Here is a 24,366-nt window from a genome sequence, read left to right as displayed (position 1 = left end):
TGAGAAAAAGTGAAGTACATTGAATGTAAGAATCTAGGTTTTCCTAGTAAGACACCTAGAGTATGTCTCTCTCACATTATTAGCAGAAATTAGCTTTTTAAAACAAATTTCCTATTTATATATTGTTTCAGCACTTTTTAATACTTTCATTTGAAAAAGTTACATTGAAGTAATTAAGATAGCTGTATGTGGAACAGGAGGGAAAAGAAATGATAGTATTAAAAAGCATTGCATAAAATGCTTTAAAATATATATATCTACCATTACTAAATATATAAATACCAATGTATAAACCATTTATACCCAAATTCAACTTAAGGAATTTACCCTAAGGAAATATGTACAAAGATTAATATAGATGCATGGTCATTGTAACATTAGTAACAACACAGCAAAGCTGAAAACAATCTAAATATCTAACAGTAGAACAGATCAGAAATGTAGTCAATTAACTAACGTATGCTGGGTGCCCACTATGTGTGAGGTTCTAGAGATACAGTCATGAGCAAGATAACAGGTCCCTACTCAAGAAGAGTTTATATTCTGGTGGGAGGAGACAATACACAAAGAAAAAGAATTTCAGGTCATTTATGAAGGAAGTAAATAGGGAGATAGGTCACAGAATAACTAATGGATAAAGCTGGTTTGGGAAAGCTAGTGCAGATAGAGTGAATAGGAAATTTTCTTTAAGGAAGTGACATTATTGCTGGGATCCAAAAGACAAAATGGAGCCAGCTATAAAAAGAGCAAGAAGAAGAGCATTCTAGAAAGAGAAGAAGAACTAATAATGTCTGAGTCAGGAAAAAACTTAGCATATTCCAGGAACAAAAGAAGTCCAAAGTGGTATGAAACAATTAGACTGCAGAAATTGGCATACGCAGGGCTTTTAGCCATGGTGCATTGTACAGGTTTTATTCCAAGAGAAACAGAAGACTACTGGAGGATTTAAGCATGGGATGATCTTATTTGTCCAACTTTTTAAAAGGTCACTCTGGCTCCTCTATGTAGAATGGATGGAGGTGACCACAATGGAAGCAGGCAGTTTAGTTAGGAGGCTATTGCAACGGCCAAGGTGAAAAGGATGGAGGCTTGGATGAGGATGGTGGCAGCCAATGGGCAAAGAAGTGGACAGATTCTAGATATATTTTGGAAATACAACAAACTAAAGCTGCCAATGTACTGGATGTGAGGAATGCAGGTAGAGGAGAAATTAAGGACAACTTCTTAGATTTTGACTTGAGCAACAGGATGAATGGGGTGCCATCTACAGAGGTGGGAGATTAGGAGAGGAACAGATGTGCAGGAGATATCAAGTATTCTGATTTAGATATGATAAGTTTGCATGCCTATTAAACATAATATAAATTAGAAAGTCGTCAGCTTATAGGTGGTAGTTAAAACAAAGGACTGGCTGAGACCACCCATGCAGAGACAGAATGAAGTGTAGATAAAGAAGAGAAAAGGAGAAGGACTGAGCTCAGGGACTCTCCAAACATGGGTGGAGTTAGGGATGAAGAGAAAGAGCCTGCAAGGAAAGCTGCAGAGTGGCCAACAAGGTAGCTGGAAAGCCAGGAAAGTGAAGTATACCAAGGAAAACACAGAGGAACATGCAGTCAATCCTCATTATTCCCAGATTCTGTGTCAGCAAATCTGCCTGCTTGATAACATTTATTTGTAACCCCAAAATCAATACTCAGGATGTTTTCATTGTTATTCATGAACATGTGCAGAGTGGCAAAAAATCTGAGTTACCCAACACAGACATTCCCAGCTCAAGTTGAAACAAAGCAACATTCTGCCTTCTTGTGTCAGCAATCACACTATAAACAAGTCATTTCTGTGGTCTATGTAGTACTAAATTTCTCTCATTTTTGTGCTTTTTGTTGATGATTTCACTGTTTAAAATGGCTCCCAAGCACCATGCTAGTGCTGTCTAGTGTTCCTCCATGCAAGAAGTCTGTGATGTACCCTATGGAGAAAATATGTGTTAGATAAGCATCACTCAGGCATGAGTCATAGTGCTGTTGACCATGAGTTCAGTGTTAACGAATCAACAATATATATTAAATAAGGTAACTTTAAACAGAAATACACATAAAATGAGGTTATGTGTTGACTGACTGATGAAAATGTTGTGACCAGAGGCTCACAGGAATCTAATCCTGTATTTACCTTAGGAGCAATGGTTCAGTATTCACTAATTCAGTGTTCATGATGACTTTAATAGAAGAAAAGAATTTCAAATAATGAGAATTGACTGTTTCCTAATAAGAAGGACTGTTCAAGGACAGCATAGAACATTATAGTTTTAATAAAAATCATCTTACTGAACTTTATTGTTGTGGGAAAAATGTTTGCAATATTGTGAGAGGGAAATGGGTTATAAAATCAAATGAAAAGAACAATGCAAGCCTTAAACACTGAAAACTACAAAACATTATTGGGAGAAGTTAAAGAAGATCTAAATAAGTAGAGAGACAATCCATGTTGTGAAGATGACAAATTGATCTACAGATTCAATGCAATCCCTGTCAAAAATCCTAGCAGGCTATTTTCCAGAATTTGACAAGTTGATCTTAAAATTTATACAGAAATTGAGAAGAACTCAAAATAATTTTTAAAAAGAAGAACAAAGTTGGAGGACTTAACATTTCTTGATTTTACTTTTATTTATTTTCACTCTAAGACTATAGTAATCAAGACAATGTGATACTAGCATAATAACATACATATCAATCAATGCAAGAGAACTGAAAGAACAGAAACTAACCGTTACATCTATGGACAGTTGACTTTCAGCAAAAGTCTCGATGTAATTCAATGGAGAAAGGACAGTTTTTTCAAGAAATAGTACTGGGACAAATGGATAGCCACATGCAAAAAAGAAATTAGACCTTTACCTCAAAACAGTCACAAAAGTAAACTCAAAATGGATCATAGACCTAAGTGTAAGAGCTAAAAGGTTGAAACTTGTAGAAGAAAATGTTGGAGAAAATCTTCATGATCTTGGGTTAGGCAAATAATTCTTAAATCCAGAAGGGCAAGCCATAAAAGAAAAACAAACTGTGTCTCATCAAAATTTAAAACCTTTGTGGTTCAAAAGAAACTTTTAAGAAAATGTAAAGACTAGCCTTAGACGAGGAGAAAATATTTGCCAACCATATATCTGATATAGAACTTGTATCTAGAATCCATAAAGAACTTTCACAATTCAATAATATGAAGACAATTAGCAAAAAATTAAATTAAAAAATAGGCAAAATATTGAATATACACTTTACTAAAGAAAATATATGAATGCCTAAAAAGTACATGAAAAAATGCTCATTATTAATCACTAGGGATAAGCAAATTAAAGCCACAATATGATGCCACTTCACCCTTACTACAATGGCTATAATCAAAAAGACAGACAATAACAACTGTTGGCAAGGATGTGGAAAAACTAGAACTTTTATACATTATTGGAGGGAAGATAAAAAGATGTAGCCATTTTGGAAAACAGTTTGACAGTTTCTTAAAAGATAAGCATAATCTTAACATATGACCCAGCAATTCCACTCCTTGTTATCTACCCAAGAAAAATAAAAACATATGTCTACGCAAAGGTTTATGTATCAATGTTTATAGAAGCATTATTTTCAAATAGCAAAAAAACAGGAAGGATCAATGTCCGTCAATGAGTGAATAGATAAACAAAATGTGACACATCCCTGGAATGGATTACTACTAAGCAATAATAAGGAATGAGCTTCTGATACATGCTACAACATGGGTGAACCTCAAAAACATTATGCTAAATAAAATGTCAGGTGCAAAACCCTATATATGTTTCTATGCATATGCAAAGTCCAGAAAATGCTAATTTTTAGTGATTGCAGATAAGTAGTTGCCTGGGGCTGGGAGTGGGAATGCAAAGGAGGGAAACTTGCACAGTGATGGAAGCGTTCTAAAAATGGATTGTGGTGGTGGTTGCACAACTCAGTAAATTTATTAAAATCATTGAATTGCACACTTAAAACTGGTTTTATAATAAGTAATTATGCCTCAATAAATCTGTTAAAATCATATAAACAGTATTAACCTCAATTATATTAAAGTTATATATGTATACTTATATATGTAAAAGTCTATAATAATATAAACCAAAATTAACATTTATTATTTACTAGCAGTAGGGTTATAAGTGATTTAATTTTCTTTGTGCACTTTTATCCTTTCACATTTTCTATAATGAGAATATTAAGTATTTAATCAGAAAGAGTAATTAAAATAAATTTTTTTTTTTTGAGGAAGATTAGCCCTGAGCTAACATCTGCTGCCATCCTCCTCTTTTTGCTGAGGAAGACGGGCCCTGAGCTAACATCCGTGCCCATCTTCCTCTACTTTGTATGTGGGTCCTTTATGTATCTGAGTATCATTAAATCTTCAGGAAGTATTAATAACCCATTTTACAGATGAAGAAACTGAGGTTTACCGAAGTTGCCCAATAGCCTCCATAGTTAGAAAGTGGCAGAGACCACAATCTGAATCCTGAACCCATGATCTGGATCCTGAGCTTATGATCTGAATCACTGTGGCAATATTTCTGAGAAAAAGGTTCCTCAAGTAAGTTTGGGAAACACTGCATACCTAGCGCCTTCCCACTGCCCCCTCCTCTGGAAACTGATAATACATAGGAACATATTAAAAGATTTGAAAGCAAAGAATAGTTTAATTTTGCTCAACCCAGGATGTCTCAGACTAATTGACCATGAACACCCCTGTCCTTTTAAATGTATCACCTATTAAAATTTGCCAATTCCACTGTACACAATTTGGGAATTACTTTAGGCTACAACTTGATGCAACAGAAACTGCCAACTGTCTAATGTATCATCTAATATCTGATTTTTATCTTCTTCCTAAATAAGAGAACCTCCATTTTATTTGGAGTGTTCCATGCTCAGCTAAAATGCATGTGGTCATACGACTTGTAGAAAGTCAGAAGTAGAATGAGTTCCTGATGACTTTTGAGCTACATTTCATCCTTAGACTGCCTATTTTCAGATTTTTATATGTGAGAGAAATTAATTTCTATCATGGTTAAGCCACTATTATGATGGATTTTACATTAAGCACAGTTGAACTTAATCTAACACTGACTTGGTCATCTAGTTTGTCCCTTCATCTTCAAGTAGATTATAGTAGATATATCAAAAGTATCAAAAAGGATGGAACCAGTTGCTTAGAAGTTCATATAGAATTAATTAATTAATTCCTGACAGCAAAAGAGGAGGCACCATATTCATCAGCAATAATCTTGAAACTATATATGATTATGATCTGGATTCAACAAGAAAAGATTCAATTATTTTCAGAATAATTGTCTGACAAACACGACACAGGCATAGACAACATTAAAATTATATAAAACTATGAGTCATTGTCTTTGGAAAATAATTTAGAATAAAATTCTTCAGTTCCTGATTATAGATGAAAGAGGTATTATCTTATACTCACCAAAAAAGTTGTTATATATAGCAATGTTTCCCCGAAACCTGTTCACCAAAATATTAGTTCAGCAGGATGTTACTAGGTGTTAGGGGAAGAAATTGGTTCTATAGTCAAATAGGTTTGGAAAAGTTGGATTAAATGGAGCTTTTATTATGCTTATCTGTCCTGCATGTATCTGAGAGAAGGCTGTCATATACAGTGTTTCTAAGTCAATTTGATTATGGAACCTTTTTTTATCAAGTATCTCAAATATTTCCAAAACAGAAAACTAGTTTGAGATACAATAGCATAACAAATACTACATTATAAATGGTAAGAATGTTTCTTTATAAATTTAGTAGCCGTTTAATAACTGTACACAAACATATCTTTTCATCTTATTCTCCCTTTTATCTGTTTTTTAAATAGATCCTCCTCTCCTATTTTTAAAAGTTCCAAACTTTTTTTGTAAGAAACTCATACTTCATTACTGCACATCAGAACCCTGCTTTAATACTGTAAGACTAGAATTAAGTAGAAAGCAGAAATCTAGATCCTAATCAGGAATTTTCAAAAGACCCAATATAAAAAGTTTTATGTAAAAAGTGCTAAAAAAAAATGTTCCCTCAAAGAAAGTTGAGGCTGCAGCACAGCACAACTCGAGGAGACACCACTCACATTGTAGTCCAGAACAGCACTGTTCAATAGAACGTTCTATGAGGAAGAAGCTACACAATACGGCAGCCAGCCGTATGTAACTCCTGAGTACTTGGCATACGACTGAGAATGAGGAATAGAATTTTAAATTTTATTTAATTTTAATTAATTGAAATTTAAACAGCTACATGTGTATGTGCCTAACGTATTGGACAGTGCAGGTCAAGAATTATGGCCAGAGGGTGTCTCTGCAATGTGATAGGCATCCCTTGGGGTTACGCAACATGGAGGCTTCACTTTTTGGGGCAAAGAATAAGGGATCACTTAGCTCTGATAAGACTCTCATAGTTTTAGTGAGATATTACTGAAATCCAGTGAATATATTCAGTAAGGTAGCATCTCTCTAAGAAACTCAACGCATGTAACGAAGGAAAGCTACTGTTTAATACACAAAACTACAAAAACAGAATGTTTCTATAAATTATTTATTTCAGACTACAATTGTTAGTCTGAATACAACTTTACTATAACAGTCTGAATAATTAGTCTCCAAAATTAGTCTGAATAAAACTTTACTATTTTTATTTATTTTATTTTATTATTATTTTTACTATGTGTTGCACACATCTTTTTGGTTTTTAAAGTTTATAGAAGTGCATTTTTCTGTAAGTATTGTAATAAATAGGATTTGAAAGAAGAAAAAACAAGTCATTTAACCTATAGGATATGTAACTTCAGTTCTAGGAAGAAAAATCGGTATAAAAATGCAAATTTGAAAACAACTATCCCATTGACGACAATTTTGTCAAACACAACTCAAAGTATTAAAGTATTTGAATTTATATACCTTTCAAATAGAAGAAAAATTGTGATAATTATATTTCATATACCTAATGAAAAAAGAGGACATGTTTGCTTTAGCCACTTATATGTAATATTAATGATCAGACAAACTTTTCAGGTATTGTTCCTTATAAGTATTGAATAAGCAGCATGCAACAAACACAAAGTTAACACTATATTTGGACTTACACAATTATATCTTCATTCACCTTCTCTTGAGACTGAGTACAGTTCTGATAATTTGCTGTAAAATAATTTTCAAATTATGAAGGAAATTAATTTATATTTGGCCACAATGTTTTTTATACATAGCTCTCCACATCAAATATAGTGCATTCTCAAGAAAATAAACTTAGTGCCTACAGACTGGTTAATGATCATCTTATTTCCTATTCTTTAACCTAAAACTTTAAATAATATCTTTGGCCTCAAGAAGCACTCACACGAAATGAAAAATTATAAGGAAATATTGACAATGGAGCTCGTATCCAAAAAGAATTCTTTAGAACATCTCTGATTTCAGGCAACAGATGTGTAAGTAATAGTAAAAGAATTCTCCTTTCCTGCTGAGATTATGTATTTAGAATTCAGTTTGAGATACCCCAGGGAATAATTTAGAAACTCCAAGAAAAACAACACGTGAAAGTTCTAGAAGTAGTAGTCATGGGAAAAATTTAAATGAAGCTCATTGAAACATGTTGGGTATAACAAAGATAGCAACATCATACATCAGTTTTTAAAATAATCCTTGGGTTACAAGTTTTCTACGCAAACCTTTCTATATATCTTCTAGTAAAAAACACATCATACCAATTTCATGATTTCATCAACAGCACAAAACAGTGGTCAACATCCACTATCACAGTTTTTCTTTCTTAAACCTCTATAATAAACATTTAGAATGAATTGCAGACATCATGCTCTTCATCTCTTATGTAACCACAACATCATCACATATGATAATGTCTATGATCTTTATTTATTTATTCATTTTTCCTTTATTCCATTTATGGATTTATGGTAGGAAAAAAATTTAAAGCAGCTTATTCCAAATATCAGAATTGACAAGGTAGAAGTATTAAAACCTAGTAGAAAGTTTTAATGAGATTTAACTGAGCTAATAAAGACAATAAATATAGTTTCTAAAAAAGGTACCTAGGGGGCCAGCCCGATGGCACAGCAGTTAAGTTCACATGTTCTGCTTTGGCGGCCTGGGGTTCGCCAGTTCGAATCCCGGGTGTGGACATGGCACTGCTTGGCAAGCCATGCTGTGGCAGGCGTCCCACATATAACAGTGGAGGAAGATGGGCATGGATGTTAGCTCAGGGCCAGTCTTTCTCAGCAAAAAAAAAAAAAAAGGAAGCTTGACAGCAGATGTTAGCTCAGGCCTAATCTTCCTCAAAAAAAAAAAATGTACCCTGAAAAAGGTACCTAGAATGAGACAAAAATGGCATAATTTCATTTTGGAAATATTAAGAGAGGTAGCATGTGCAAAAGTTCAGTGCTGGCACAAAAATGGGCCCCTGATCAATGATAGCTATTATATTTATATTTTCATTTGTAGGAGCAAATATCCTCCTCTATTATCCTTCAGAAAATCAAAGCTAGAAGGTTGACAGACTCCTTAATATCTCCACTTCTCTTTAATAATATGTTATAATACACCAGTAATACCCATGTATTTATCTAAATCTTTATCAAACTTCTTTATATGTTCAACTACATTTGAAAAAACACTCAGTGAAACTCCAGAAACCTGAAGAAGCCTTAAACAAGAACAAAAATTAAAATTCACAGCAATATCAGTCAGATATGTGGTGCCCATCTTATCCAAAGCTGGTAAGGCAATCAATTCTAGAGGAGATCTAACAAAGAGTACTCTCAAGCCAACTGCTTTAGGTTGCTAGGTCTACCTTCCTCTCCTTCCCCCTTCCTTGCTTTTTTTCCATCCTTCCTTCCCTTACTCATTCGGAGACAGACATAATGGGCAATCAATAAATATTTGCTCAGTGAATTGGTGGTTCCATTTGTTCAACAAACAGAATGATATCTTTAGTTTAGCTTCATTAAAATATCAAAAAATTAATAACTGTGTAGATAGGAGATGATCACATGGAAGAACATAGAGATGGAAGCAATGGATGTATTTCACTTAAATAAGACTGGGACATTAGAAAGATTAGCCTTTGGGTAGAAAATAAGAGGGTATAAATTAGTATTTAAAGTGAAATAGGGCACAGAGGGAGGCACACTGTACAAAGCTAGGCTAGTGTCTAAAGGACAGCCCAGGTTTTAATGAGACATTTGCCCCAGTTATAATGAACAGCTATAAGGACACTTCCTGCTACGTAATTTGTAGAAAAACTTGTAAAATCATGGAATTACTAATATTTACAGTATCTACCAGATAAAAAAGATTGTGGATATCGTGTTAGTGCACAGGAGAATTGCTGGAATTTACATCTAAGGAACGTCACCTCAAAGGACATGATTCTGAAATAGGATGATACAAAAGCAACGATACACAAGGGACGCCTATAACTATGAGATATATGAAAACGCTCTTTTCCCACACCTGATTGCTAGAGTCCCTTCTTATCTTTATTCAGGGTATTTGCCTCTAGTACTACAATGTCCTCCATGCTCTGTTCTGCTTCCTTGCTGCATTATGTTCCACAGTGCCATGCATGTCTATATACTATGAAACTCTAAGTAGTCCCTCTTGATTTTATCTTTTTAACAGGTGTGTTACAAGTAAGTGGCCTGGAATGGCCAAAGGTTTTGATTAAATTCTTATATAATCATCACTTCTGATAGAAACTTATTCAAATTCCTAGAGAAACAAGCTGAGCTATAGCGGGTCTCACGTGAGTTTTTTTTTTTTTTTGGTGATGAAGGTTGGCCCTCAGCTAGCATCTGTTGCCAATCTTCGTCTTTTTGCTTGGGGAAGATTGTCCCTGAGCTAACATCTGTGCCAATCTTCCTCTGTTTTGTATGTGGGATGCCACCACAGCATGGCTTGATGAGCGGTGTGTAGGTCTGCAACCAGGATCTCAACCGCAAACCCTAGGCTGCTGAAGCAGAGCATGCCAACTTAACCACTATGCCACCGGACTGGCCCCTCATACGATTTTTATACGCCATGAACAGACAGCCTTTGGACTTGAACAGCAACATCAGTTCTCCCCTGGTTCTCCTGCCTGCTGGCCCACTCTGCAGATTTTGAACTTACAACTTCGATAATGGTCTGAGACAATTCCTTAAAAGAAATCTCTCTTTTTGTGTGTGTGTGTATATATATATAGTAATATATAGTAGTGGATGTATCCTATTGGATATGTTTCTTTGAAGACTGCTGACTAATACAGATATTGGTTCTTTAGTCCTTGGCAATATACAATAAATGACTTAAATACATATTATGTAGATATTGTTTGAGAATAGAATAATCTGTATTATGAGCTTATGTTTGTTTTATTTAATGCTTTTGAGTCCCCAGTAATATAGAAAGTAAATACTGTACTCACTTGTGTTGATTTTGACTAGACATCCACTAATAAGGTTATCACTCATTTCTCCTAAAATCAGTGACATTACAGGAAGACAAGCTCCATTTATTAGTGATGCCAGTAATCCCAGGATCATGAGTGTGATGTCCAGTCCATCAGCAAAGCGGAACTGAGGAAAACAAATAAAACAGGGTAGCATGATAGCTTTAAAAATAACCAACCAAAAACAAACCTACAGTTTTTGCCATTAAGTAAACATTATTTTACAAATTGATTAAGAGACTAAATAAATGTATAAAATCATGGATAAGTATTTATACATAAAGTAAAAAAAAAAGTCCCTGATTTTAAGGATTTACAATGTCCTTTGCAGAAGTTATTGAAAAATAAAATAGCAAAATTAGTACAAATTGTAGATCTGTGACACAAGTCAGGTCAGATGTGGGTATGAACCAGGAACCAGAAACTTCCTTCCATTTGGTTGATTCTGGAATAAATGAAGATATTTCAAAAGACTAAGAACAATACCTTGGCTTATAGAAAGTTGATCTTCAAACTTTCAGTTCCCTAGACTTATCAAAATCAGAGCAATAACACAACTAAGTGCAGTGAACAGTAATCATCTAGTAAAAATTAGTTCACCAAGTGTAATGAATCATATTTTTCATTCTTATTTTAAATTTCTCAGGTTCTTTCTATCCAGGACAACATCTATCCTGTAATAAAGGTCTATAATATTTTGCAAGGCTGTTTGGAATAAGAAAGAAATACCTGAAAGCCAAATATTGAATGCTTTGCATCCTAGTCTATAGCAGGTCCTTACAGCATTATTCCAAAACCAAATTATGAACAAATTTTAAAAATGTGGGTTACTTATTTTACTGAGAGAGGTCAAGATAAAATGTATAATGGTATTGAAATGAAATTAGATTTGAATAACAGCAACAGGAACTAGGTATGTATTTTATGAGTGGAGACTGAAAAAATGTTTTTCCATTCATTCACACAGTTGCTAATAAATATTTAGGAAGCAACTGCCATAGCATTGTACTTGGTACTACATATGATAAGAGAGTATCTCTGCTCCTCCACCTTCTTCCAGAATAGTGTGTTATCTTCTTGATAAAGTTTGTCGGGTTCTGCTACTTTATAGGTTTTTAAAAATTTGACTTTTAAAAAAACAGGCACAGCTTCATGTATATTTCTAATGACACTGACAGCCAGACTGATATATAGATTAGAATAGGTGGAGGAGATGTTTTAGGAACACATGACTGGAAATGCATCCCATATGAGTTGGTATGCTGTATTTTCATTTTCATTTGTCTCCAGATTTTTTTTATTTCTCCTTTAATTTCTTCAATGATTCATTGGTTGTTCAGGAGCATGTTGTTTAGTCTCCATATATTTGTCACTTTCCCAGCTTTTTTCTTGTAGTTGATTTCTAGTTTCATAGCGTTATGGTCAGAAAAGATGCTTGATATGATTTCAATCTTCTTAAATTTACTGAGGCTTGCCTTGTTTCCAAACATATGGTCTATCCTTGAGAATGTTCCATGTGCACTTGAGAAGAACGTGTATTCTTCTGTTTTTGGATGGAGTGTTCTATATATATCTATTAAGTCCATTTGGTCTAGTTTTTTGTTTAAATCCACTATTTCCTTGTTGACTTTCTGTCTGGATGATCTATCCACTGATGTAATTGGGGTGTTAAGGTCCCATACTGTTATTGTGTTGTTGTTAATATCTCCTTTTAGGTTTTTTAATAGCTGCTTTGTGTACTTGGGTGCTCCTGTGTTAGGTGCATATATATTTACAAGTGTTATGACTTCTTGGAGAGTCACTTTGATTGTTATGTACTGCCCCTCTTGACTCTCATTGCCTGTTTTATCTTGAAGTCTACTTTGATACAAGTATGGCAAAACTTGCTTTCTTTTGTTTTCCATTAGCTTGGAGTATCATCTTCCATCCCTTCACTTGGAGCCCATGTTTGTCTTTAGAGCTGAGATGTGTTTCCAGGAGGCAGCATATTGTTGGGTCTTGTTTTTTAATCCATCCTGCCACTGTGTGTTTGCATTGGAGAATTCAATACATTTCTATTTAGAGTGATTATTGATATACGAAGGTTTAACATTGTCATTTTATCACTCATTTTCTGATTCTTCTGCATTTGCCTTGTTTCTTGTCCCATGTATTTTGGAGTACCAATTCAGTTTGGTAGTTCTCTATGATGATTTCCTCAATTTTCTCTTTATTTATCATTTGTGTCTCTGTTCTAATTATTTCTTTAGTGGTCACCATGAGGTTTGTATAAAAAAAATCTCATATATCAGGTAGTCCATTTTCTGATAGCCTCTTATTCCCTTAGACTAAGCCAATTCCATTCCTTTCCTCTTCCCCTTCTAAGTTATTATTGTCACAACATATTTGTTCTTGTGTTGTGAGTTTGTGGTTAAAATAATGAGATTATATTTATTTTTGATGTTTTCCTTCCCCTTATCTTTAATGTTATAACTTAGTGTTTGCTAACCCGTTCTGAACGAGAGCTGCAATTTTCTGATTTTGTCTACCTACTTATCTCCTTGCTCAAGGCTTTGTAACTCCCCCTTTTTTTCAGGTATGAGAGCCTTCTTAAGCATTTCTTGTAGTGGAGGTCTTGTGGTAATGACCTCCCTTAGTGTCTGTTTATCTGGGAAAGTTTTATTTCTCCACATCTGAAGGATATTTTCCCTGGATAGAGTATTCTTGGTTGAAAGTTTTTGTCTTTCAGAATTTTGAATATATCATTCCTCTCTCTCCTAGCCTGTAAGGTTTCTGCTGAGAAATCTGCTGAAAGCCTCATAGGGATTCCTTTGTAAGTTATTTTTTTCTGCTTTGCTGCCCTTAATATTTTCTCTTGGTCACTGACTTTTGCCAGTTTTACTACTATATGCCTTGGAGAAGGTCTTTTTATATTGATATAATTAGAGGTTCTATTAGTGTTTTTCACTTGTATTTCCAGCTCCTTCTCCAGGTTTGGGAAGTTCTCAGCTATTATTTCTTTGAACAAGCTTTCTGCACCATTCTCCTTCTCTTCTCCCTCTGGAATACTTATAATCCTTATATTGCATTTCCTAATTGAGTCAGATATTTCTCAGAGAATTTCTTCATTTCTTTTTAGTCTTAGTTCTCTCTCCTCTTCCATCTGAAGCATTTCTATATTTCTACCCTCCAGACTGCTAATTCTCTCCTCCATAACATCAGCTCTGTTATTTAGGGAGTTCAGATTTTTCTTTATCTCATCCATTGTGTTTTTCATCTCCAACATTCTGATTGCTTTTTCTTTATAGTTTCAATCTCTTTTGTGAAGAATTCCCTCTGTTCATTAATTTTGCTCCTGATTTCATTGAACTATCTGTACTTTCTTGCAACTCATTGAGTTTTTCATGACAGATATTTTGAATTCTCTATTGTTTAGATTATAAATTTCTGTGCCTTCAGGATTTATTTCTGGGTGATTGTCATTTTCGTTCTGGTCTGGAGTACTAATATATTTCTTCATGCTGTTTAATGGCGTGGACTTGTGCCTCTGCATAGTGATAGTATTTGGTCACAGCTTCCACCTGCTGCCACTGGGTGGGGGTCAAGAACTGTGTATTCTGAGCCCATCACAATTCGTGGCTCGCTTGCTGACAGCTGTTCCTTTTCTAACCTATGCCTGGGTTCTCTGGCTGACTGGCTGAGCTGGAGTGCTGGGTTGGGGAAGAGGCACTTTCTTTCATCTGTGCAATCCCAGGGGCATTCTCACTCTGCCCTCACTATCTGCTCTCCTGGTATTCTGGCTTGATGAAGACATCCCCAGAACAGTTTAGCCACTTCTGTGTGGGGCTTTCCCAAAGGCTGTGTGGGAACTCGGAAAGTGAAGGTCTTCCCATGGAATGCCGCACCTTCCCCCTCTCCTCTCAGACCTGTATGTGGTCCTGCACCCTGTGTTGCTGGCATTGGGGGAGGGAGAGGAGATTGCCTTTCCTCCTTTCACTTCCTCCCCAGGGTCCAGCACCTCCACCTTCAGACATATGGCTGCATGGGTCTCTCAAACATCTTTTGTGTTGTGTGAATGTCCTCTTTGGTTTATGAATGTCCTTTTTGTTGCATCTCAGTGGGGAGAGTCTAAGGGAAGAGCTCATTCTGCCATGATGCTGACATCACCCTTGATGATGAATGTTTTTTAATTCCCCTTTTTACCCAAATAGATGTAAACTATCAAACAAACACAATCATTCTATGCACTACTGACAATTCTCTAAAATTTTCTCGTATAAACACATACTTTTAACTGATTTGACTTACTATCTCAATAGGTCCAACAACTTGCTTTCTTACTTTGGGCAGTTGTTCTTGCAGTTTCCTGAAAATAAATGTTTAAAATGGAAAGGTTACAATGTGAATATAACTTGCAACATTTTCCAATTAAAATTGTTTTGAAGTGTCAAATTTCACCCTTGGTAACAAATTTATATCCACACTGAAATTTTAAAAGCAAACTTAATGATAGATAGTACAAAGATTTTTGGTATCATCACTGGGAAAGTAAGTTGTTACTGGCTATCTCTACATTACTTAGGGTAACAACTGAAGACAAACGTTTGGAGTAGAATTTTTTTTATCGTGGTAAAAAAACATAATAGAATTTACCATCTTAACTATTTCTAAATGTACAGTTCACAATAACTCCCCACTCCCTCCTCCATCTAGCCTCTGGCAACCATCATTATACTTTCTGTCTCTAGGAATCTGACTACTCTAGGTACCTTACATTAGTAGAATAATATAGTAGTTTGTCTTTTTCTAATAGGCTTATTTCACTTAGCATAACGTTTTCAAGGTTCATCCATGTTGTAGCATATGTCAAAATTGTCCTCCTTTTTAAGGCTGAATACTTTTCCATTGTGTATATATCCCACATTTTGTTTATCCATTCACGAATCAATGGACACTTGGGTTGCTTCCACTTTATGGCTATTGTGAATAATGCTGCTATGAATGGGGATATACAAGTATTTTTTCAAGTCTTTGCTTTCAATTCTTTTGGGTATACAACCAAGAGTGGAATTGCTGGATTCTGTGGTAATTCTATTTTTAATTTCTTGAGGAATCACCATACTGTTTTCTATAGCAACTGTACCATTTTACATTCCCACCTCCTATGCACAAGGGTTCCAGTTTCTCCACATCCTCACCAACACTTGTTATTTTCTGTTTTATTTTGACTATTTTTTCAATAGTAGCCATCTTAATGGGTGTGAGGTGGTGGATTAGACTTTTAAACCCTTTGTAACAAATTGTCCAAGAGCAACAGTGAGCTTTAAATGAAAGGAGTTCTAGTAAGTACACATTAAACAATGGTACTGGGAATTTTGTCCCCCATTAAAAATTTCATTTCTTAGTTGACATTTCAAGAAGGTCCAGATGAAAACTGTAAATTTTATCCATTGATTTCAGGGAAATCTGTAATCTATCAACTACACACACACACACACCCAATTCTGAAATATTAAAGGAAGAATGGTGGGGATCAGATTAAGTTTTCTAAAAAAGACGTCACAGAAGGACAAACTTCTGATTCTTCTTTCCAGCTTTATAATACATTGTTCAGTTAGCTTTGATAAATGACAAGTCACTTACTTTTATTCTACCTGAAGTTAATGATTTACTTACTAGGTCAATTTGCTCTGAGATGATTCACAGACAACAAAAAGTGCTTTAAGACTGTAAAGCTCTACAACCCCTTCCCCTAAGCCAAATGTGAATTTTAAAGATTAAGACCCCATAAACTTCTTCTTTCGATAAATTCTGTCTCAGGAAAACATTTCTGTCTCTCACTGACCTTCATGAAAAGCCTTTGAAGGCGGGCTCAGGTAGTCTTTCAAAAGTCTCTTTTCTACCAGAGTTAAAAGTAGAAAAGAGCACATGAGCAGTAATGGAGGCAGCTCCCTTTCTGGCTATTTGTGGCCCTGCGTTAATGAGCCAGTGATCTAGAGGGGTCCTCTCCAGTTTTACAGTTTATACACAGAAATGTAACACAATTATTATAGTAAAAGTAGAAATAAAAGCTTTCAAACCATTTCTATTTTAAATCTCTAAACTAATGAATCATAGGTGTAGGAAGTTTTATAATATACATATACACACAGAGACCTATTTATCTAGTGAAAAATAATCAGAATCCAATATTTTCTTGTATTAAATGTGCCACATGGAATGAAGGATTCACAGAGAGCTGAAAATATTCAGGCATTTTTTCCTTTATATACTGATAAACCACAAGAAATTCAGAAGAGTAAATATCTGAAGTACTAAATTAATAAATCCTGTAGCTATTACAGTTCCTGAAATTACTACTAAGCCAATTGAAATTCTGATTATGTTGAAGTCCAGCAAAATGCAAAAAGCACTGCTATTTTTTGAAAAACATTGTAAACATTATTGCCACAGCTGTGAACAGAATAAGGTATATTTGAAGTTGCAGAACACTTTCTGTAGAATTTTGGCAAAGCTTACCCATTTCTCTGATAATTTTCTTGCATCTCATCAGTTCTTTCAGAATTAGCCATCTTATTTAATTCTTCTGAAATAAAATATTAACAAACATTTGACTATGTGAAATTTTATCACTTAGTTGATATAAAGCATTCTTTACATCCCTAACAGCTTCTGAAAAAGCATGCTGCTGAGTTTCACCCTGTCTCCTCAACCCCTCCCCCAACTGAAGTTTCCAGTTAGGTAGCTCATCTATTCAGATTTTATCATGAATTTATAACTTCTTTGCTTCATTCTGGGCTTAGATTTGAAGCCAATGAATCTTTTAGAAATAGAGTAAAAGAAGGAAAGCCAGATTCCATGGACAATGCATGTTTTTTCAGGACACTAGATTTTATTCCCACTCTGCCACTGATTTGATTGTTATTGATGAAAAATCTTTAAATTATTTCATGCTTAGTTTACTCTGTAAAAAACTGATGCAGCAGTTTCTGTTAGCCAGCAGTTTGAGGGGATAGGGTTTTCTAGTTCACCAAATATAAACAAGGTAGGGCTTCTACCACATATGAATTAAGTTATCAAAAAATTAGAATATTTTGAAAACACACATATCATTAAAATTTTATTAAGCATAATATATTCTTCCTTTGGATGATACTTCAGGATCATAGCTTTTCTTAAGATCACAATTATGTACATAAATTATTATTTTATTGCAAATGTATAGAGATGTTTTTGACTCAATCTCATATAACACATTATCTATTATTGAGATAGTTATAAAGAATATAGATTTAAACTCTAGAGTGGAGTTGCTAATTAACTAAGCATGTGAAAAAACCTACACACTTTCAAATAGTAAGCTTCTGCATGAAGGAACAAGTCCCAACGGATCAGAAATGATTTTAGTACCTGAGAAGGAAGGCATGATACAAATACACTGGCATATTTTTCCTTTTTTAGAAATCAACAGTCATAATTTCATAGAGGAAATCTTTACAATGGCTATACTGATGTTACACCATCTCCAGTTATTTAACATATGTGTAAGAAAAGTAATAAATAAAATAGACTCTATTAATCATTTGTATTTTATAGAAATTAACCATTATACAATAAAACTCATAAATTCATAAAAAGAAACCAAAGCAATTGAAACTTACCTTGATAAGTGCATGATCTGTTCACTTACACCAAAATCATGTATGGTTTCTCTCCTCAACAAATAACGAACTGCACTTTCATAACTGTGCTTTGATATGCTTATTTTCTGATGACGCAGTAATATCTGATTACCACAATGGTGAATTTCCAGGTAAAGCACACAATGTTCTTCATGTCATACTGCACCTGGATAGCAAGGTGAGCAAAGAAATTCATTGAGCCAAATAAACACTCTTTTTAAAGACCCGTAGTGTCTATGTACCCAGTTTTCTATTGTTTAGTCTCATAATATTTTTTAGTTAGCTGAATTAGTAATTATAATAAATAAAATAAATGTCTCTTTAATAAGGCAATGGTACATTGACACAACAAATATTCATTGACTAATATAATATGCAAGGTATTCATTCAATTACCTCATTGTTGCTGCCTGAAAATAATCACTTCCTTCTCTGATTTCTTTTTGTGCTTTGCTCGCATCTGCATTATATTCATTGACACATGCAACCTTATATTACAATTCCTGGCTACCCTATAGATTATATTTCTTTATCTATTCCTTCATGAATTCATTGAAAAAAATATTGAGCTTATATGATGTGTCAGCTACTAGTTTATAAAAATAAAAAGATATGTTCCCTTGTCCTGAGGAACTTAACATGCCTCATTTTTTACTCTATAATATAGCCTTGCTACTCAGTGTGGTCCCATGACTAGCAGCATCAACAACACCTGGGACCTTGCAGAATTTAAAAATTTTTTAAAAAATTGTGGTAAAACATACATAACATAAAATTTAACATTTTAACTATGTTTAAGTGTACAATTCAGTGGCATTAACTACATACACTATGTTGTGCAACCAATCACCAGTACAGAATTTTTTCTTCATCCCAAACTGAAACTGTGTACCCATTAAACAATAATCTCTCATTCCCTCCTTCCCCTAGTCCCTGGTAGCCTCTATTCTACTTTCCGTCCTTATGAATTTGCCTATTTTAGGTATGTCAGATAAGTGGAATCATAAAATATTTCTCCTTTTGTGTCAGGCTTATTTCTCTTACCATGTTTTCAAGGTTCGTCCATGTTGTAACATGTGTCAGAATTTTCCTTCCTTTTTAAGGCTAATACTATTCCACAGTGGTGTGTGTGTGTGTGTGTGTGTGTGTGCATATAACACATTTTGTTCATCCATTCACCTGTTGATGGACATTTGGGCTGTTTTCACCTTTCGGTGATTGTGAACAATGCTGCTATGAACATTAGTGTACAAGTATCTCTTTGAGTTATTCCTTTCAATTCTTTTGGGTATATACCCAGAAGTGGAAATGTTGGAACATTTGGCAATTCTTCATTTAACTTCCTGAGGAACTGCCATACTGTTTTTCACAACAGCTGTACTATTTACATTCCAACTAGCAATTCACAAGGGTTCCAATTTCTCCATATCCTCACCAACACTTGATATTTTCTGGTTTATCGATAATAGCAATCCTAATAGGTATGAAGTGATATTTCATTGTGGTTTTGATTTGCATTTACCTAATGACCAGTGATACTGGGCATCTTTTAATGTGTGTATTAGCTATTTGACATCTTTGCAGAAATGTCTATTCAAGTCAGTTGTCCATTTTAAAATTTTTTGTTGTCATTGTTGAGTTGTAGGAGTTCCTTATATATTCTAGATATTAAATCTTCATCAGATATAGGATTTGCAAATATTCTCTCCCATTCTGTATTTTTTTTAGTCTCTTCATAGTGTCTTTTGATGCACAAAAGATTTAAATTTTGATGAAGTCAAATTTATCTATTTTTTCTTCTGTTGTCTGGGCTTTTGGTGTCATAGCCAAGAAATCATTGCCAAATCCAGTGTCATAGCCTTCTCCCTATGTTTTCTTCTAAAAGTTTGATAGTTTTAGCACTTACATTTATGTGTTTTTTACCCATTTTGAGTTATTTTTTTACACGGTATAAGATAAAGGGTCTAACTTCATTCTTTTATATGTGGATATTCAGTTTTGCCAGCACTATTCATTGAAAAGACTGTCCTTTCTCCGTTGAATCATCTTGGCATCCTTGTTGAATATCATTTAAAAATATACGTGAGGGTTTATTTCTGGGTTCGTTATTCTATTCGATTGGTCAATATGTCTGTCTTTATGCCAATACCACACTGTTTTGATCAATGTAGCTTTGTAATATATTCTAAAATCAGTATGTGTGAGTCTTCGAAATTTCTTCTTTTTCAAGATCAATTTGACTATTTGGGTTGCTTGAGATTCCATATGAATTTTAGGATGGATTTTTCTATGTATGCAAAAAATGTCATTGGAATTTTGATAAGAATCACATTGAATCTGTAGGTCACTTTTGGTAATATTGTCATCTTAACAATATTGTCTTTTAGTCCATGAATATAGAATGTCTTTCCATTTATTTGTATCTTCTTTCATTTCTTTCAGCAATTTTTTGTAGTTTTCAGTGTGTAAGTCTTCCACCACCTTGGCCAAGTTTATTCCTAAGTATTTTGATGCAACTGCAAATGGAAATGTTTTATTAATTTTCTTTCCTGATCATTGTTAGTGTATAGAAAGGCAACTGATTTTTTTTTTTAGATTCCACATATAAGTCAGATCATGTGATATTTGTCTTTCTGTGCCTAGCTTATTTCACTTAGCATAATGTCCTCCAGGTTCATCCATGCTGCCACAAATGGTAGAATTTCTTTTTTTTTTAAGGTTGAATAACATTCCATTGTATACATATATATACCACATTTCCTTTATATATTTATCTGTCAATGAACACTTAGGTTGTTTCCACATCTTGGCTACCATGAATAATAAAAAGCAACCGATTTTTGCATGTTGATTTTGTATCCTGCAACTTTGCTGAATTCATTTATTAGCTCTGATAGTTGTGTGTGTGAGAGAGAGATTTGGGTTCTCTACATATAAGATCTTGCCTGTGAACAGAGATAATTTTAATTATTCTTTTCCAATTTGGGTGCCTTTCATTTTTTTTCTTGCCTAATTGGTCTGGCTAGAACTTCCAGTACTATGTTGAATAGAAGTGGTGAAAGTGAGTATCCTAGTCTTGTTCCTGATCTTAGGAGAAAAGTTTTCAGTCTTTCACCATTGAGTATGATGTTAGCTGTGGGTTTTTTATAGATAGCCTTTATCATGTTGAGGAACTTTCCTTCTATTCCTAGTTTGTTGAGTGTTTTTATCATGAAAAGGTGTTGAATTTTGTCATATGCTTTTTCTGAATCAATCAAGATGATCACAGATTTTTTTCTTCATTCTATTAATGTGGTCTAATAAGTTGATTGCTTTGCATATGTCTATACATCCTCACAATTTTGCAATAAATCCCATTTGATCAAGATGCATAATCCCTTTAATATGCTGTTGAGTTTGGTTGCTAGTATTTTGTTGAGGAATTGTGCATAAATATTCATAAGGAATATTGGTCTGTAGTTTTTTTCTTGTAATGTCTTCATCTGGCTTCAGTATCATGGTAATACTAGACTTACAGTATGAGTTATGAAGTGTTACCTCTTCTTCAATATTTTCAAAGAGTTTGGAAAGATTGGTGTTAATTGTACTTTAAATGTTTGGCAGAATTCACCAGTGAGGTCATCTGGTCTAGGGTTTTTCTTTATTGGGAGGTTTTTGATTACTAATTCAATCTCCTTACTAGTTATAGATGTATTCAGATTTTCTATTTCTTCGTGACTCAGTCTTGGTAGATTGTGTGCTCCTAGATATACTTCCACTTCATCTAGGCTATATAGTTTGTTGGCTATAATTGTTGATAGTATTTAGTTATACTCCTTTTTCTTTTTATTTCCATAAAATTGGCAATAATGTCTCCTCTTTCACTTCTGATTTTAGCGATTTGAGTCTTATTTTCCTCATTGTCAATCTAGCTAAAGATTTGTCAATTTTGGTGATCTTTTCAAGGAGCCAACTGTTTGTTCCATTGATGTTCTCTATTGTTTTCATAGTCTCTATTTCATTTATTTCTGTTCTAATATTTATTATTTCCTTCCTTCTGCTAACTTTGGGTTTAGTTTGGTTCTTTTTCTAGCTCCATAGGTGTTGATTTGATATCTTTCTCTTTTAATGTAAGTATTTATAGCTATAAATTTCCCTCTTAGCACTGCTTTTACTGAATCCTGTAAGTTTTGGTATATTGTGTTTTCATTTGTTTTAGGATATTTTCCAATTTCCTTTGTGATTATTCTTTGATCCACTGGTTCTTTAAGAGTGTGTTGTTTAATTTCCACCGGTCTGTGGTTTCTCAAATTTTCCTTCTGTTGTTGATTTCTAATTTCATTCATTTGGGATTGGAAAAGATAATTTGTATAATGTCAATCTTTAAAAATTTATTGAGTCATTTTGTGGTTTAACATATGGTCTTTCCTGCAGAATATTCTATATGAACTTGAGAAATATATATATTCTGCTGTTGTTGGGTGGAGTGTTCTGTATGTCTGTTAGGTCCAATTGGTATGTAGTGTTGATCAAGTCCTCTGTTTCCTTTTTGATCTTCTATTTGTTCGTTCTGCCCCATTATTGAAAGTGGGTTATTCAAGTCTCCAACTATTATTGCAGAACTATTTCTCCCTACAATTCTGTCAATACTTGCATCATATATTTAAAGTTCTGATGTTTGGTGCACATGTTTTTAATTGTTATAACTTCTTGGTAAATTAATCAATGTCTGGTTTGTCTCTTGTAAAAGTTTTGACTTGAATTCTACTTTGTCTGATATTACTATAACCTTCCCAGCTCTCTTTTGATTACTATTTGCATGGAATCTCTTTTTCCATCCTTTCACTTGAAACTTGCTTATGTCTTTAGATTTCAACTGAATCGCTTATAAACAGCATATAGTTGGATCATGGGAGCTTTTCCCAGCTTTTTTCTTAGAGGTAAAGACTGATATATTTGATTTGTTAAAATACAAAAATTGTTTTATGCAAAAACATCTTCAGCAGAATTAAAGGGTTATCACAAATTGGGGGAAATATTTGAAGCATATACAATATTCAGTTGGAAAATGTGCTTAATGTAGAACTGTAAAAAAAAATGGCAATATACAAAATGAGCAAAAGGCATTAAAATGGAATATCCCAAAGAAGAACTCTAGAAATACAAGAAGAATATTCTATTTCACCATCCGCCAAAGGAACACTAATTAAAATGATTCTTTTTTATTTTCTTGTTGTTTTTTGTTTGTTTTCATTCTTTTTTTTTCTGAATACACTCATCATGCTCACCCACAGTAGTCTAATTTTTATCCATCACCATACATATGTGCCCCTTTATCCCTTTCACCCACTCCCCAATGCCCTTCCCCTCTGGTAACCACTAATCTGTTCTCTTTATCCATGTACTTGTTATCTTCCACATATGAGTGAAATCACGCAGTATTTTCATTCTGTATGGTTTATTTCACTTAACACCATACCCTCAAGGTCCATCCACATTGTTGCAATTTTTCCAGCTTTATTGCGATATAAATGACATATTGTGTAAGTTTAAGGTATAAAATGTAATGATTTATAAATATATATATTGCAAAATGATTAGAACAATAAGGTTAGTTAACACATTCATCACCTCCCATAGTTACATTTTGTGTACGTGTGTGTGGTGATAACTTTTAAAATCTACTCTCTAAGCAACTTTCAAATATATAGTATAGTATTGTTAACTACAGTCACCATGCTGCACATCACATCTCCAGAACTTATTCATTTTATAAATGGAAGCTTGCATCCTTTGACCACCTTCACCCATTTCTCCCACTCCCCACTCTTTGCTCCTAGAAACCACCAATCTGTTCTCTGTTTCTATGAGTTCAAGCTTTTTAAGATTCCACAAATAAGTGAGATCATATGGTATTTGTCTTTCTTTGTCTGACTTATTTTACTTAGCATAATGCCCTCAAGGTTCATCCATATTGCTTCAAATGTCAGGGTTTCCTTCTTTTTTATGACTGAATAACATTCCATTGTATATATATATACCACATTTTCTTTATCCATTCATCCATCGATGAACACTTAGGTTATTTCTATGTATTGGCTACTGTAAATAATGCTGCAATGAACATGGGGGTGCAGATCTCTCTTCTAGATAGGGATTTCATTTCCTTTGGATATATATCTAGAAGTGGAATTGCTATA

General features: G+C 34.0%; 1 protein-coding gene across 1 annotated transcript in view; it reads right to left on the bottom strand.

Moving 5' to 3' along the window:
- ABCB5 (ATP binding cassette subfamily B member 5) overlaps positions 1–24,366 on the bottom strand; it is a 135,026-nt gene that overhangs the window by 95,598 nt on the left and 15,062 nt on the right. The window contains exons 3-7 of the mRNA XM_070615876.1: positions 18,167–18,353; positions 17,025–17,091; positions 14,814–14,871; positions 10,503–10,653; positions 7,165–7,219 (exon numbers count right to left, since the gene is read on the bottom strand). Coding sequence (XP_070471977.1) covers positions 7,165–7,219; positions 10,503–10,653; positions 14,814–14,871; positions 17,025–17,077 — 317 coding nt within the window. The 5' untranslated portion in view covers positions 17,078–17,091; positions 18,167–18,353. The remainder of the gene's footprint in view (positions 1–7,164; positions 7,220–10,502; positions 10,654–14,813; positions 14,872–17,024; positions 17,092–18,166; positions 18,354–24,366) is intronic.

The sequence above is a fragment of the Equus przewalskii genome, chromosome 4 (genome assembly GCF_037783145.1).
Source record: "Equus przewalskii isolate Varuska chromosome 4, EquPr2, whole genome shotgun sequence".
Classification (NCBI taxonomy): Eukaryota; Metazoa; Chordata; class Mammalia; order Perissodactyla; family Equidae; genus Equus; species Equus przewalskii.
Note: the sequence above shows the minus strand (reverse complement) of the source record. Positions and strands in the feature narration are given on the sequence as shown.